The following is an 18,388-nucleotide window of genomic DNA, read 5'->3' as shown; positions in this document are numbered from 1 at the left end:
TGCACTCATTTTCAAACTTAAGAAGAAATTTTCCACAGATGCAACAATGACAAAATATCTGGGAAAACACAGAACAAGAAAACCTTTTCTTTACTGATAAGCAACTTATTTTAATCCTGCATGGAAAAGCTGAATTACTTATTTCTGTGTGGTCATACGTTCTGTAAGACTGCAACAAATCCTCACGGTTGTCTTAGGATACTTTTTCACACAGTCATGCAGGTACAGGATTACATGGTTTTCCTCAGCTACATATCCTGTTATTAGCTGAACTCTAAAAGGCTTCTGCGAGCATTGCTTTGAGTGGTGTTATTGACTTTACTTTTTCAGACCAAAAATAATCAAAAAATTGTCAAGCTGCCTTAGTTGCTAAAATGACATTTTATGAGTGAGATATCCAGCTAACTATTGATAAGCCTGGGCATCTTGTTACTTCATGTGAGCTGTCATGACAGCTACGTATTCTGTATTTTTGATGCTGTTAAAAGAGCGAGGAGAATGAATCAAACGGACTGTAGCAGGCACTGTTCACTGGAAATCTCAGTCCCTTCTGCAGGAAGATGAAAATGAATAACCTGAATGTCAGAATGCTCTGTCAGTCAGGATCCTCAATCTGATGATGAAGTTGTTCAAATACTTCAAGAGGCACATTGTCTCCATCCTTTTTAAAAATCAGAAATTAAAAGGAATATGGAATTATTATTACCTGGCTGATAACAAAGGCAGATTTCCAGTAGACATTTTGGCTCTTTCTGGCATATGCTTCTGGGCAATTCTGCTCTAGGAACAAAAGACTTTCTGTATATTAGCTCTGACTTCTAAGCTTGTGCCTGGACTATAAGCTTCCAAAGATCTCCATACATAATGGTAAACTATTAGAGACTTTAATTTTCTCTGTTGAGGATGTTTGTTCACAAGCATAAACCTGGAAGTCCAGTTCAAGCCACTGTGTTTACTGACAGTGCACATCTGCTCTCATCTGGAAGACTGCAGGAAACTCCTTTGGCTGAAGGAGTCAAAGCTTTGGAGCACTCGGAGGCATTCCCCATAGCATCACATCTCTCTTGGCCTCTTATTAATTCTGGCCCCTTGCCTTGACTCATTTGTGGGGTATGTGCAAAAGACTTTGAAGGTTAAAAGGTTCTTTGACATAAAGCCATAGCAATTTAATTAGTTACTCCAGTGCTGCCTCAGCTATGCTAAGCTTGAAAAATAAGATGGGATGCAAAGTTGTAGTTTTTACTTACAAAGCCAGCAACCATCTGTAATTGTATTGCTCAGGAAATTCACTCTCCATCACGCAGAGAACAGAAGCACTGGAGCTGGAGTTTCTTCCCATGGCACGGCATCAACCATGCACAAATGCCGGACTGGGAGCTTCTCCCTGCTTTTCCCATCTCCAAAGATTTAAAGCACTACAGAGCACTTCCCTCCCCTCCTCTCACCCCTATCCTGTTTGCAAGGAGGAAGGGAGTTGAAACAGATCAGATTTCTGGAAAGCTCTTGCTGTTGCCTAAATGTTAAGACAGTAAGAGCTGCTTTTGTACAAAAACGTGAACAAATGGCATTTGGCTGTGTCCCAGCGCACTCCTTGTGAGATTTTACTTCACCCATCTTCATCTCTTTTGCTTTTGGAAGTCTTTGAAGAATCTTCCCTTGTTGATTTTCTGCAGAATCTTCAGAAGATTACAGCAAATGGAGAGAACCAAATTTCATCCAGTGTGAGAGAACAGCATAATTACAACTCATCAGTAGTCAAGCACATAACAGAGAGGTTACCCACTGCATCCCATTGCCTCCTTTTTTGTTCCCCCAGTGCTGTGTACTGTGTGAACTGTTAAACAGAGAAGCCAGGAACTTTGCCTTCTGTATCAGTAGGTTGTATATTTTCTCATCCAATCCATCCTGTTTTGGAAGTCTCACACTGCCCTCCGTAGTGGAAGGGACTTGACCTCCCCAGATTAACAGGGCATCTTTCCTTGCTTGCTAATCTAACCAAATCATCATTAAATTTCCGAATTTATTGCTCATTTTGCCACCTCATACCACTTCCCAACACTGAGCTGAAGCTTCCTCTCCTTCCTCACCAACTGCACAGAATTCTCTGCCACCTCTGTTCGCTTTACCCTTACTCGCTCCCCCCCATTGAATTCCACTGCTCGATCAAATTCATCTTCATTCCCTTTCTGCAGGAAACGCTCAGTGCCTTGCATTGTATATGGCGCATGCAGAGACAAAGCTCTGGAAGTTGTCTGCCTCATTAACTTGCACAATCTGTAAGACACAAGGGCAGAGAGTTGTAGAAACATACCCAGGAACAGAGCTTTTCCAATTGCACTTGCTGTTGTGATAAAGAGTTTTGCGACCATAAAAAATAAGCAAACACACCAAAACCACACTTTGATGTATTACGCAACGTGCTTGATGAAAACAATAAAAAAGCTTTCCACTCTGTACAGCACTTCATAAATATGCATTTATTTCCTCATCTTTCATCAGTTTTACAGATGTAACCAGTGCCTCAGTGCTTGTATTTGTCAGAAGCATACAATGGAACTTCAGATACTTTTATTATACAGTTCTGAAGTAAAAAACAAATTAATGGTCCTTTCCATATGGAACGGAGCAGAAAAAAAAAAAAAAAAAAAAAAGCAATTAATTTCTTATAACATATTACAGTGTTACATAAGATTTCCAACTTACAATTCTATCCTATTCCGTGTATTGTATTTACATACTTGAGTAATTGCTTACTATTTACATATTTCAAATACTGTAGTCATAAATCTGTTTATATTGTACATTCCTGTTTAAATTTTTGTTACAGAAATTCTTTAATGCATTTTGGACACTGCAATTTCAGTATTTCACATCATTTCTAGCAAATTACTGCCTGGTTTCACCAGTGATGTGTCCGGGTGCCTCCTTCCTAAGAAAATAGATATTACAAAGGAATTTTACAATATTTAGAACTTCGAGTTTTGAAAAAAAAAAAAAAAATATTGTTGAATGTGGGATGTAACAACGAGAATGTTATTTCCTGTTCTGTGTAGCATTATGCTTGGAATGACATTTTTCCTGAGATGTACAATTGTTCAGTGTAAGGTGGTTGGTTGCTTCTGTTCTGAGTGAAATATTTCATGGAAATTTAAAATGTATGGAAACACATGAAATGTTACATAAATGTTGGCCATCTATTTACTGCAAATGATTCCTATCTGTACAGATATATAAACCTTATTTATATATCCATCTCTTATTTTCCAGAAAAATCTGTATCTATATAAATAAGCATCGATATTAGGAAACGTCTCACTTGCTTAAAAGCAATGTGCTCAAGTACAATATTCAACTTCTGACACAGACACGGTAGTAGAGGCAACCTCTGATGGTAATGCTTTCTTCCAAGGGAAGTCAGAGACAGCTGCTGTATTGGGAAGACGTGGCAGACAACTTGCATGGACCCATAAGGAATTCTATGCATCCAGACCCGTGTGTGCGACGCAGAAGCATCTGACACTGCAGACAACTTTGGGTCAACTTTCCATGTTAGGTGTAGCTACCTAAACAACATCTCAATTAAAAAATAATAATTATTATAGAAATCTCTTACAACATTGTACATTTAATGCTGTGTGTCTTTTCTCTAGTTACAATAATATGCTTTTCTATTAACAAATTAATGTGAATACAAAGACTAAAGCAAACGGTCATACATTTCTTTTACTCTGTTATTAGTAGCTATTCTGTTAGGCACAATATGACGTTCTTTGTAAACATAAAGACAAATCTCCATACATCAGAGCTGTAACGTGAACTTACGGAAACGATTTACACACGTTTCAGAAACAGAGCCCCACTACAGACCCCAGGCAAGGTGCAGCAATCCAGGAGGCATCCATTTGTGGCCATCACAACTGCAACCCCCAGCTGCTGTCAGTGGGACAGAAGTGCATCCTCGTCAGCAAATCCTCCTGCTTCGGAATTAATTCCTTGCTTTCTCTTCTACCATAGAGTTCACATAATTTTAAAACACGGATCTCATTATGACATGTATTGCATTCTTTTTACCCTGAAACAACTTATTATTATACAGTTGATGTCAAGAACTAAAGCCCCTAAAATAAGTAATGCAACTAATATGTCTACAAAGCTTTCATCAAAATACATATCTATGTATTTTTAGGATCTTTAATCTTCCATAACAAGTCATAGGAGAATACCTCTTGAAAGAACTTCATTTCCCAAACTTAAAAGTGCACTATACTTTTGGTGTGACACTGTGCTACTCTAGAACTGAACTGATGAATATTCAGAGCTTCTAGTATCTTGCTTACTGCAAGTGTCACCCTTAATAACCCAAGTGTTTATGGAAGGCACAAATTAACATGAGTTTAGTTACGTCTAATAGAGAATTCTTATCTGAACAGATTTCTTGAGAATAAGTGGACATAAATTGTGTAAGTTCAGCAAAATTATTCCGAATCCCACGATTATTTCAAGAAACACTGCTTTCATTCTGCACAGTCACACAGAATTTGTATTCTGCTCATGTTGTAAAAGTGAGCTGTGTGTACAGTTATTGGGAACCATCTCCTCACTTCCTCTGAAATAATAAGAAAAAAGGTACTAAATTATTTAACAAATGAGCTTTGAACAGATATATTAATTTTCCTTTTCTAATACACTAGAAATAGAGAATAAGGCAACAACTGAGATAAAAATATATCTTGCTTTGTAAACCAAGCTTCTTAGTAAGATTCTTAAAAGTGAAATCTAATAATGAAAAACTGAAAGGCCCTGAAAGAAAGGCTTTAATTACTGTAACAATACCACATCTTCCATTCAATATTTTAAAAACACTCCAGAATATATAAAGAGGAACTTATCTTAGTGTCACTGATGAGTCTTAGGCATAAAGTCACTTCTTCGTATGGCTAAAAACCTACAACACCCAACAATGCTGAATAATGTTTACAAAATGCCATCAATTTCCACTGCACCCTTTTATTTTCTTGTATCATTCTAACCTCACTCCATGGAACAGTGAAAGATGGTATGAGAACATCAGCATCGTCCTGGTTATAAACAGACCTCCAAACACAGGTCTTGCTGCCTCAAACGGTCTTTGTGACTGTGAAGAGCTTTGTTTTTCTCATCCAAAAGGAGTAATTCCAACTGCCTGTTAAAGTCATGACATAAAAACAAAACAGTCACAAAATCATTCTGAGAAATTCTAAGACTCAGGTATGTATAAGAATTGTTCAACATATATTCAACTCCATTTCACCAAATTATAGGAGGGGAAAAAAGAAGACAATTATGTGATAGACTTCTGAATTAATTTTTCGTGCTGAACAAAGAAGTTCTCTTTTAACTTAAATTCATTCATTGCTCAATATCCTTTTTTGTCCATTCCTTTGGTATTCTGTTCTCATTTTCCAAATTCCAACAGGATTTTAATGGTCATCTCAATTCAAATGGAAGAACAATGAGCTGAAATCACAATCATAACAACAGATGCCATAATACTGCAGAACACATTGGTCTTAATAATTTCTGGATCTTCATATTCATTTCTTGTAATGATTGGGGGCATCTGCAAATGCAAACTTCAGTCTGTAGGCCTCTGCTAGGAGTACACTGATTTCTTCATTTCCCCAGTGTGCTGTGGGCAAATTCTGTAAAAATATCAGCAATTCCTAGTTGGAGAGAGAGAAAAAAAAAAAGAAATCGATATATTGCAAATACAAGTGCTATATCTATATATACATATATATATATATATATACATATTTAATAGCTATTTATTATAGAATGATTACTTACATGCATGCAGCACCTCAGTATCCCAAACAAACCTGAGATCCTCTTAAGTGATTTTTCTGTAACTTTTATAGCAAGAAATACTTGTTATTCAATCTTTCAGTTCAGAAACAAGCTGTAGGTTGTATTTATCTACAACTATTTCTAAGTCTTCAGAAATAAAATAAAATACAAGAGGAATAAATTCACTTTCTTTGTGCAGCATGAGAGTGAAAGAACTGATAATGTCCAAGTGAGAGCTAGGTAGGCTGTATTTACTGCATTTGCCCTTATATGAGTGTACAGCAGCAGTGCCCCTGACCAAGGTTGGGAGTCCCTTGTTGTGTTCAAACAAACAAGAACTCACATGAACTGATTTAGAACCACCGCGTTATGCTTCTAAAATGAAAACAGTGTTATCACTCCCATTTTACAGCTTCTAATTGAAATACAATTCTTAGAGGTGGGAGCACACACAAAACTACCAGAAATTCAGTTCTAAGCTAAGTCCAAAATGGTTTAACTCAGGACCAGTCTCTTCTCAGATTTATCATATTTCCTACATAGTTTTAGCCCCACGACACTTCTTACACACCTGCCAGGTCCAACCAAGCTCTTGAAGTTTTCGCATATTTTGTGTACAGGTCCTCCTGCATTTAACTAGAAGACAGACTGTAACTTGCAGTTCGTAACAACTGCGACCCAGATTGTTGCATATCCCTATGCTAGGTCTGAACAAAATGCACATTTACATTTCCTCTTTAACAAACCATAATATATTCATTTAATGTTTAATCCCTAATCGTTTCTATAACCTCTCTACCAGCTGGGTGAGGCAGACAGACACAGATAAAACATGGTTGCTGGCTACCCCACATGTCAATGTCAGATCTAATGTTTACTTAGTAGGCCAGGTTAGTCCAGTGCATGAACAAAAGTGTTAAAATTCTCTTCCCTAATTAATCTTTTCACATCCAAACATGAAGAATATCTGGCTTTTTCTAGGGCTGCTAGGTATGCTATGTATATTGTACAGTGAGAAAGAGTTATTAGTCTAAACTAATTTATTTCAATGAGGATGCTGTTACTATACTGTTGAAATTTCATAAAGAAAAACAAGTTCAAATGAAAATCTGTATTTATTTTAAAAAGGTCCCAAAATGTGGATTCTTGTTTTTACAGGGCATATGTTTCTCTGCAGCAACAATAAATATATGCAACCTCCTACAGACCCAATCTGCAGGACTGTAGTTCTATACTGAGCTACGGTGCACAGGGATCAACGACTGCACTTCAAAGGATCCCTTGAAAAGATTACTTCTATCCCATTTCTGATTGACAAAAGGACATTCTCTCTCTCTATCTTTCTTCTTTTTCCTTCTATCTGTCTTTCAATCCAAAGTATTGTTGGCCTCCAGAGTTGCACAACTGCACGCATTCTCGAAATTATGATTGATCACAAAGTCTGAAACTCTTGACAAAAACGTGCCAATCACTTCAAACATTTTCATCTTCCCTGCTATTCTTTGGAGAAGTAGCACTATTTGATGAAGAACTAGTTTAACATTTCTATTATAAATTGCAAATATTCATAATTATTTTCATCATAATCAAGTACGGAAAGAAATGGCAGAGTAATCTATTGACTGTCAAAACCCATTTACCTTCAAGCAAGCATTTTGTCAGCGTTATCAGGGGGAAAAGATCATTCCTTAACTGCTCAAACGCAAAGACTGAGCAGAGAACATGTGTTCCAAATCCAAGGGGGCTAACTAGCCAACAAAATGAAACACTGCTTAGTGATTTACTAAAGATAAGGCTTATGTATCTGTGATCTACTGCTTTAATGAGCTTCAGAAGTGTCTAAGGTAGAAATACATTCTTCAGCTTGTTGAAAACACAAAGTATTTGAAAGTGCAAAGCAGAATTTTGAAACAAATACGGAATATACAGCATGCTTAAAAATGAATAAATAAGTAAGTAACACCAGGAGAAAACTCTCCGTAGTCCTAGGTTCTGAAGAAGAGAACAAACATATGCTAATCAATACCTGCAAGAGTCCATGACAACATGATCTAAAGCTGCTCAATTTAACACTGTACACTTGCAAAAGAGCAAAGATGACCATATGAACGACTCAAGAGTATTCATTCAATTTTAATTAGTATTCTTACAAATAAGAAGATCCATTTGAATCCTCTTGCAAATAAGGCATCCATGCTAACTGGTTAAATTTGCTTTCCTATTTACTTCCAGAATTAACATATATGAGACACAGTTTGAAATACGCTGAATTGGGGACTTGGGTTAATGCTTAACACAAAAATACACTGCTGACAAACTGCCTGGTATATTTCAGAGCAAGAAAACTAAGTTAAAGAAAAAAAAGGAAAGAAAAAGCAGTATTTGTAAAATATCTCAGCAAGATTTTTATTTTTTTTCTGCCTAATATTGTACTTAGCTGGGGAATCTGCCAGATACTTTCTGGTTCCATTGAAATGACTCACCAACTATCAAGGCTAAAGGGATGAAAAATATCTTGATCTTCTTTTCATACTTAATATACTTGCTTCAAATTACAACCACTTATCTGAGTAGACCTGGTCAGCTCCATTTTTTTGTGAAAATTATCTAATATGTCCATATGTGCAAACAATCATTAATGCCAAATTTTACTTTCTTTTACAAGCAAAAATGCCCATTTCTCCCCGCACACCCACTTCTATTGATCCTAACCTGCAGAGTTAATTATGTAGCAGCTCATCAAAAATTAGCTGTTAAGGCAGCAATGTTTTAATAGAAGCACTAGTGACCAAAACCACAGTTTAAAATTAAGTACTTAAAAATAACATCACTTAACTGTGGCTTTTAATATCTTTAAATAAAAACAGTTGCCATCCTTTTCAAAGCACTTAAGATAATCTGAGTTGTCAGATTTAGTTGTTAGATTTGGATGTAAGATGAAGTTGGCCTCCATCTTTCGCCAGCTATCATTTTAACATCTTTCATGTTACTGCATGCAAGAAGATTTTAAAGTAGTCTGAACGCTCTCTCTCAGCACTTCAAGTTTTCCTAATTCGGTGGTTATACTGTTAGAAGTCAGTGAGTATTCACAGCCCAGTGATGTGTGCCACACACAAGACAGCCGATGCTGCATAAAACTTTACTCTGCGTGACCTGCATGCATTTGCTCTCCAGCAGTGTTTAGGAGTTGTTCATAACCTAGTTTACCTTTTTTCAACATTGACTGAAGTCTAACACTGAGCTGTTATAACGATCGTCTCTCGGGACTGACGTAGGTAAACTGGCAATCCCGAGAGCCAGAGCCATAAGCTGCTATACTCAACTATCAGCTGAAGGCTCTGCTAGCTTGGGTCAACTGTGAAAAGGGCCCACGTGGAGAACAGCAGCAGTTATCAGTGGGTAACAGCCATACTCTCCATCACTTTATCAGATGTGTTACATTCATGTAAAAGAACCACAACAGCTCTTTGCGAATATCAGCTTTAATACCCCTTTGCAATGTCACAAAAATAACTGTGACAATAATGCCACCTTCATGCAGGGCTTTTGAAATGTAAAGATTTTCACATCCGTATTTCCAGATCCCTCAGATAAAACTAAGGACAGCAGAAACTACCTTGCCCAAGGGCAGCCAGCAAATCATCAGCAGAGCTGGGGTTTCCAAAATCCCACTCCAAAGTTTGCTTATATTTTAGCTGTATCTCCAACAGATACGTCCTAAATTTCACCCCTTACATTTGGGAAATAGCGCACTCAAGTTTCACCTGCACCAAACAGCCACCCTCATCTCCTGGCTAAGGCCTACGCCACGAGCTCGCCTACCAGCACAGCTCCAGTTCCATCCATTTCCCTCCTCATGGTGCACTGGGGAGCAGCACTTCCAGCCTCCCTCTCTTCCTCCTTGCCATTCTGGCAGTGGCAAGTTTCTTCCCTATTGGGAAACCAGCAGCTACTTTCTGATCTTCGGTGTAACTGTTCAATTTAAACATACAACCAAAAACCCTTAAAAATAAAACTCTTACAAATTACTTCCTGTTTATTTTTATCTCTCTTTAAGGTGTAGGCAAAAATAAGAGTGTTAAAAACTGTAACACTGCAGAGAATATGAGATGACAGCGATTCCCTTATTGCCTATTTTGATTGACCAAGCCAGCTTTGGGAACTAAGAAGCCTCTGTGCAAGAGCAACATTTGGAGGAAAGACGTAGAGGAAGCCTGAGGTGCTACATAGTTTTGCTCCTCTCCCCCTCCCCCCCCCCAAGTACAAGAAAAAACATTGCTCTAGCTCTGTATCTAGCCTTGTTTTCAGCAGCAGATTGCATTGCAGACCTCCTGGGGTCCCTTCCATGCTGAAATTTTCTAGTATTTTATTTTCTAAAGGACACGGGCTTAATTAGAAAAGAAATCCAAAAGCACGATAGAAGAATGCTAAGTATACTTAACTCACAAACAGAAGAATATTCAGTCCCAGAATATAATGCAGTACACAATTAGGAAAGAAACACGGGCAGAGAAAATATGCTCAGTGTAATCAACGAAACTACCATGAAACAAGGAAATTGATAACTTTTTTCCTGTATATGGATTTTGTAGCATACAGTGCAGTCGCTACATATTTTATCCTTTTTCTTCTGTTTGTGAATGCATCCCAGTGTTTTTCCACCCCCTAGAACATTGATTGTTTGTAGCAAAATTTTTGTTCCATTTGCAGAAGAGGAACTGTGTGATAGCCTCCCATGTATTAACCTTCTTCACTATTACAGGTATGACTTGTCTGCTGTTATCTCTCCAAGAAAAGGAAAAAAATGACTCCTTTAGAACAATGTATAAATTTTTCAAATTATTTCATAACAAAATATGCTTTGTCTTGTTCTTCAGGGCTGAATATTCCCTGGGTTGGGAGGATGCAATTTGTTTACAGAGGTGTCCACAGTGCCCATCTCTGTTTTAGTCTGTCGCCCCTAACAATTACAATGTTCTTCCTCACTTGCAAGCTGAGGGTTTTGTGTTTTATCAGTTTTTCAGTTTCTACATCTCCTCTTTGTATCTAATGCTCACCCTCAAAGCTTGCCTTAGGAAGGAGACAACAGCTCTGTTGTTCATGGCCTGCTGCAGAGATCCCAGCTAGCCGATTACAACAGCAGCTAATATGTGCCATAAACAATGGCAGCCACTAACCCACTTCTGCTTCATGCATTCTGATGAAGAGCTGAACTCATTGACGGCTCCCTGCTAGGACCTGACCTTCATACTACTGCCATACACACCACTTTTCCTTGAAGCCCAAAGATCACCTTGCCTCTCTCAGCCACTGAGTTCCTGGTGCAGTTCCTCTGTAACATCCCATCTCCTGCTCTACAAGGGGAGAGTTCCTGAGCCAGCACCATTGTGCAAACTTCCAAACAAGCACTGCACATTTATACCAGTCAGCCCAAAGGGACGAGAGAAGCTGCCAGGCACTGGGTTCCCTGCACGACAAAGAGATGGGCATCCAGATCCACCTTGCAAAGATGAAAGGGAAGGTGATGTCTGCCAGTCTGGGTCTAACAACAGGAGCTTTCTCTCCAATTCCTTTTGCTTATTGCTGTGACCCACGTCTAACTTAACTGAACACAAAAAAACAGTAACATAACAGAGTTTTTACTTGTAGCTAATACAAAGCAGCAGTAGCTAAACTCAAACTCAGACACACTGAGGAAATTAATAGTTAGTTTTTAAAGTCAAAATTGAGAACTAGTCTGATAATTTAACAAATCAAGGCAATCCTGAAGTATAATACTTTTCTTCTGGAGTTGTTAATCCTTCCTGCTGCTAACTGCAATGTAATTATAGTATGAATACTTCTGTTCTACAACAGCTCCATTTTGCACTGATAGGCAGAACCTGCAATCTTACCATGTTTTATGATCAGAAATTTAACATTATTAGACTTTATGATAGCATAGAACGAAATGGAAGGTAAATTGACTTTATATATAATTTTTCACTATTTAATAAAGAATTGCTAACGGCTATGAACAAGTGCTGTATCTGTTACGCAGTACACAAACGTATGGAACACTGCAAAATTGATGCTGGCCATTTGATTAAACTGCTTCTGAGAGTTACATGCATCCTAAAAAGTTGTTCCTGTAATTTTAGAACACACTTTTAAAGAACAACTGAAGTGCGGTACTACTTAAATTTCACTTAGAGGAAATACTGAGTCAAGCTAAGGAACAAACTAATTGGTGTCATAAAATACGCTCATTTACTTGTTCAGATAATACAAAACAGAAATAAGCATATACACACATGCACACATTCAACAAAATTCTATATCCTGTTACATTTTATGGGGAGTTCTGTATTGTAGTGCTAGAGACAGCCAGAAAGGGACAACAATTCAACTTTTTTTTTTTTAACCAAACACATGTAATCACCATGCAAACAAAATGAATTCTTAATATGAGAATGTTCTAATTCTTTTTTTTTTTTTCCTTTCACAATGCACATATTTGGGATTGCTAAGTGTGCAACACAAAGGTGGCATGGATGGCCAGTACCAAGTGCGCATCCCATCCTTTGACTCCAACTCTCTCCTGTGCTGCACTATGAAGCAGAAGGACAGATGTGCCTGGCTGAGCCCCTGCAACTGCTGCAGTTGCCAGGTGGGTCATGAGCTGTCCTGGCCTCTGATGCTCTTCCCAGAGGATCCCAGCACGTCCTGCCCAGCTCTGTCAATACCCTCTTCCTCCAGCCTGTTATTAGAGTGGAAACAAATGCACAGACTGGTGCCATGAAAACATAAGTGCAGTGCACACTGCTGAGTCTCACTGACCTTCTTCTGCCTTACCAGCTGCTTTTCCTTTCTCTCTGCCACTTGCTGTTTATATGTAATGCAGCAAATAAGTAGGACTCGAGCTCTAAGGTGAGTTCTTTTTTCTTTCTTGAGTACTGTAGCTCCTCTTTCAATATGCTCAGCATTTTCCTTATGCATGCTGCCACTTCTCATTTCTCCAGCTGTCTCTGCTATCTTGGGTTGCAAATAATGAACTATATTTCTGGAGTGCTGCAATTCTTATTAATTACCTATATCTCAGAGTAAGAGAAACCATTTCATTTATATTGGGCACAGCTGGAATTGAGAACGCTGAGATTTCAAAATCCAGTATTGAAAGATACTAGGAAGAAGTAACTTAAACTGCAGTTTAAGAAACGCTTCCTGCAGATACAAGTCAAGAGGCTTCCATGGATCCAGATTCTTCTGCAGTACAGCTGATTGCTTCCTGATGTGGAATGTGATAGCTGAGATATCACAAAACATTTGAGTTTGGTCACTGGAGTCTCACAATTTCAAGCAATATGGGTGAACTTAAAATTTTCAGAAGACAATGGGGAAACACTGGTTTATTTGTCAGCTGGTAGGAGCATTTAAGTTTAAGCCTGCACTAGACCCAGTCTGAAGGACTTAGGAGATGCACATTCTTGACATGTCATAAATAAAGTAAGATATAAAAGTTTGCATTCTGTCAAATAACAATTTGAGGGGAAAAAAAACTGAATTCAGTATTTCCTTAAATAGTGAAAATTGAACTTAGTATATGTATATTTAATAGAAATCAAGATGTTATAATCACAATATAATCAAGAGAGTTAGGCAAAATAGACAATGATCACAAAAAGAGAATAGGTGGAAGAGCTTACCCTTCTGCTGAGCTCACCACAAAACACCAGAAGAGGCAATCTCCAGAAGAGATCCTTCCCCTCTGGTAGCCAGCTCTTAAATAGGTCTAGGAGGGATAGAGCCTGGCTCCACCCCTTCCGGCAGCACAGGTGAATTGCCTTCAGCTGTGCTCCTCTGCTGACTCACGGCTCGCCTCAGGTGATCAATCAGAGGTTCAGGCCGTGACTCAGCAGTTCCCATACAGTATATTAAACACTAAAATATTTTTCTTGTACATTTATTGCTCAGTAACTAAATTATCCTTTATTATGCAATAATTCTTATTTAAGTTAATTTTGACCTTGCTTTTCTGCACCATCTTAGCCAACAGACTAGAGCTTAAAGAAACCAGAACAGAATGAAGCCAACCACAGACAAACAGATTATTCAAAGCTCTAAATGGATACTTAAAAAAAAAAATCTGAACAGGGTAAAAGCCCCTTTTTCTCCTGCCATCACTTTATTTCCAGTAACACAAGTGAGTAGTAATTCCGAGAAGATACATAGAATCACAGAATGGATTAGGTTGGAAGGGACCTCAAACCCACCCATCCCCGACCCCTGCCCTGGGCTGGCTGCCCCCCACCAGCTCAGGCTGCCCAGGGCCCCATCCAACCCAGCCCCGAGTGCCTGCAGGAACGGGGCACCCACAGCTCTATGGGCAGCTGTGTCAGGGCCTCACCGCCCTCTGAGTAAAGAACTTCCTATTAAATGCACGTTGAGAAATAAATAATAAATATATTTTATTTGTTGAATGCATGATTTAGTACTAAAACGACATCAGTCCTGCTGCACTTTCTTAGTCTGAACTAGGAGTCATACAATTTAACTTGTTATGCATCTTTAAAATTACTTGTGATCTGAGATACACAGCTACAGACAAATCCACCGCACTGCTGAAAGCATTAGTAAAGTCAGTCTTATGCAATTGACTTCTTTGACATCAATTAGTTTGAAAATCTTCCCAAGTTCTCTAACAACTCCTTTCCAAGTGTGAAGAAATAACAATAGTCAGATAAGGCTCAGCTGTCACATCCCAAAGCTGGTCAATAGGTAGGGCTGACAGCTCTCACGCGAGTGAAAAACAGGCGGTGACGGTTCACCTGAACAACCTCCTGTTAATCTTCTGAAAACATACAGAAGCATGCTGTCATAATTAATTTCAGATTCCTAAGAAGAACTTAATAGAAACCCACCTTAACAATCTAAAAATGAAAGCTTGTGAAAAGTTAATGGTCTTATCATTTCCCTTTCATGTTTTGCCTTTTGCAACTGCTCAAAAGGAGTCTTGGATTCAGCATATTAAAAGCATCAGAACAGCAATTAAAGTCCTGTTTCATCCGGTAAGGTTCTGTTCTGCAAGCCATTAGCATTCTTAATTGGTAATCATAAAATATGTGGTTTTAAAGAACTATGTCAGGGAAGCTGAGCTCCTTTAACTGAAGAAAAGATTTACATCTCCATTTTCATTTACAAGGGTTAACAGTTAACAGGATAGATATAAAAATATATAAATTATTATGCCAAAAATGAGCGTATGGAAGGACTGCCTTTTAGCTAATGCTGTTCTCAAATGAAAACAGAAAACAAAACAGGAAGTAAGCCCACTCCCTAAATCCTGTGTCAGGAAACAAATCTTCAAGCTAGATAATTTTCTTCCAGAAACTTATCATCTACAGGTGTGCTTCAAAATTGTATTCAGGTTAAACAGGAGAAATTAAGGTACTGATAAAGAAGGTTCAATAACGAAGGAAGAAGAGGAAGTCATCTGATTCAAACAAAGATGTAAATTCAGACTTCAATCAGTCACAATACAAGAGCTACAATTTCTTCCTTACTTTTAAAACAGAGATGACTAAACATTCATTTTAGAAATGCCATATGAAAATGTAGTACCCTGTGAAATGTCCAGGAAGATTTCTCAGTACCCATTCTGCACAAAGCAGAACAGTCCACAACTGTTCTGATTATACCTTTTGCCTTTACTTTATGAAATACTGCTGGAGTATTTGGAGACATGTATTTCTTACATCCTGAAATATAAATAGTAGCCAAAATAAATGCCTGAGCTTGACAGCGTGACAGTAGCTACAAGCACAAAGAAGCAAACCAAGAAAAAAAGGATGAAAATCAGAAGTCATCCTATTAAAAACAAACAAAACCCACCCAGACATAGAATCTACTGTACTTATCAAGATGGCAGCAATTATAGTGCAATTTCATTTCTGAGGTGATTAGCCATGAGTCAGATCGTTTTTTATTTTCTCAGTAGTCAAGCAAGATAAAAAAAAACCTGTACAACAGATTCCAAGTGAAAGTTTACAATTCTGTCTCTTCCAGGAAGTCCATATGCTGCCTTCTCCACTTTATTTGGTTTTCTTGACCACAATTTAGTATTCATTTTAAGTGGTACAGTTTTCATTGCTCACAACTCCTATTGATATTCCCCTCTTTATAATGTCTTCTAAATCTTAACACTAATGTATGAATAGCTATAACCACAGGAAAGCAAAGAAAGAAAATGATCAAATATGAATTGAATATAATGAACCATGGGGTCAATCAGTATGCTTTGACAAAAGATATTTAATATTGTACAAAATGGCCTGGGTTGAAAAGGACCACAATTATCATCCAGTTCCAACCCCCTGCTATGTGCAGGGTCACCAACCACCAGACCAGGCTGCCCAGAGCCACATCCAGCCTGGCCTTGAATGCCTCCAGGGATGGGGCATCCACAGCCTCCTTGGGCAGCCTGTTCCAGTGTGTCACCATCCTCTGTGTGAAAAACTTCCTCCTAATATCTAACCTAAACCTCCCCTGACTCAGTTTAAAACCATTTTCCCTTGTCCTACCCTCGTAAACAGCCGTTCCCTCTCGTGTTTATATGCTCTCTTCAAGTACTGGAAGGCCACAGTGTGGTCTCCTCGGAGCCTTCTCTTCTCCACGCTAAACAAGCCCAGTTCCTTCAACCTTTCCTCATAGGAGAGGTGCTCCTCTGATCACCATGTAAACTGTCCTGAGCAGAATTTTAAATTATTTTAAGAATTTTAAGAGTTGTTGATATGAAACTGCCTTTCTATTTAGCTTAGCACGAAGCAGATAGCTATGTCTTAGATATACAAATTTTCACACAACAAATGTCACAATTCATAGTGGCAATTTAACTAGCATACTTCTTGTGCTACAGAAATCTCTAAACGTAATTCAAGTGGAATCTTGTCTGTATGCTAGGACTGTAAGAGGCCAATTCCATGCGTTTGTCACCCACATCACATGAAGCCATACACAGGTGTTTGTTCTGAATAATAAATATGGCAAAACCATGAAGTATTTGTGCACCTGCAGCAGACTAAAGGATGTTAATAAAGAGAACCAACATGCACAACCATGGCAGTAGAAGACGAAGAACAATCCACCTACATGAGTATAGTTAAAGGAAAGGACAGAAAAAAGCTTGCCCAAAGTCCTATGTCTTAGGCTGGCCAGAGAGTCTCATAACTGAGAATTTCTGAATGAGCCTGGGAAACGTCACAAAATCAACAAGAACTAACCCAAAGGTCTCTAGCTCTGAGAAAAGGAATGCTGTTCATATCAAGAAATAGTTTAGGCTTCCTTGGCGAGCAAAACATGCAGACTCAAGAGCATAGGGTAGAGGATTATCCAAGCTCCACAGATCTCTTCAACACACAAAAACATAACCCTCTTGTCCATTTCTGGATGCTTTAAGATAAAAACGTGTATCAAAATGTATTTCCTTTATACTTGTTAGAAGAAATTATGCATGAGGAGGAAAGAAATTTTAGCCAAGATTTAACAGAAAACTACATGGAAACAGTAATTCAAATTAAAAAAAAAAAAAAATACATCTCAACTGTATACTATAAGATAAATCAAATAAACTTTCAAAACAGTATAAATACTATGCAAGAAATATCATTGAAAATTATGCTCAAGACATCTCCCAGCCTCTCAGTAGAGATAATAACAAATGCAATCCCAGATTAATCTGGCTACATCACACAATACCTCACATACATTTATCAAGCTCTTTATCTCCTGTTATTTTATGCAGAAGTTGCTCCCAAACCTCAGTTTATCTAATGGTTTATAAATCAACGTGAAACAACTTACATCCTTTTGATCTTTCACCAAAATTACATTATAGCTTAAATCCTTACTCTCCATTATAAAGCATACCAAATACACTCTAAACGAGTTATCATCCCACCTTCTCGGGCCTCTAAATGCAGTTCAGCAAAGCCATAAGATATCCACAAATATCCCAAATTAAGACGATTGAAATACTAATATATTTTATTTATGTAATATTTACAAGCCTTTCTTTAACATTACAACGCTCACAAAAAAATAGAAGTCTACAATTTCAGCTTTAACCAACCAGAAATTCAGATCAAATTTTAATATGAGATAATGAATGCCTCAGCTTTAATGGAAAATAGAAGTTGCAAATCAACAGCTGAATGCAGAATTTATTCTTTGCTTATCTACAAAGGAACAGCCTCCAGACACAAACATGAGAAAAGAACGGAATGTTTCTTCAGTACAGTGACAACAGGCTGAATTAATCTTTTCTGACTGCTGACTTTTAAGATTTCCAAGATTAAAGTCCTAAAAGTGCTTCTCCATGAGTCCCTTTTTTTCATAATTCTAGTTCATAAATGCAAGGAAAGTTTATGCTCTAAAACTCTCCAAAAATCTGCACTTTTATTGCAGTGGCCTCTCATCCAGTTATTAATACCCAACAGAAAGGTTTGGCAGTCTGGCAATTGTGAAGCAGCTTCAGATCTTTAACTGAAGATCTAGTAAGTCAAAAATCTGAATTCTCCTTAAT

The 18,388-nt window shown here is 37.9% G+C and overlaps 1 protein-coding gene across 1 annotated transcript in view; it reads right to left on the bottom strand.

The window, feature by feature from the left end:
• Positions 1–2,454: 2,454 nt before the first annotated feature.
• Positions 2,455–18,388, bottom strand: part of TBC1D22A (TBC1 domain family member 22A) — a 155,773-nt gene continuing 139,839 nt past the window's right edge. Inside the window, exon 13 of the mRNA XM_042815968.1 lies at positions 2,455–5,702. Within this exon, the coding sequence (XP_042671902.1) occupies positions 5,574–5,702 (129 nt within the window). The 3' untranslated portion in view covers positions 2,455–5,573. The remainder of the gene's footprint in view (positions 5,703–18,388) is intronic.

The sequence above is a fragment of the Centrocercus urophasianus genome, unplaced genomic scaffold (assembly GCF_019232065.1).
Source record: "Centrocercus urophasianus isolate 14NV4802_14NV808 unplaced genomic scaffold, USGS_Curo_1.0 seq_15, whole genome shotgun sequence".
In the NCBI taxonomy this organism is placed as follows: Eukaryota; Metazoa; Chordata; class Aves; order Galliformes; family Phasianidae; genus Centrocercus; species Centrocercus urophasianus.
This window is presented reverse-complemented; position numbering and strand designations above follow the sequence as displayed.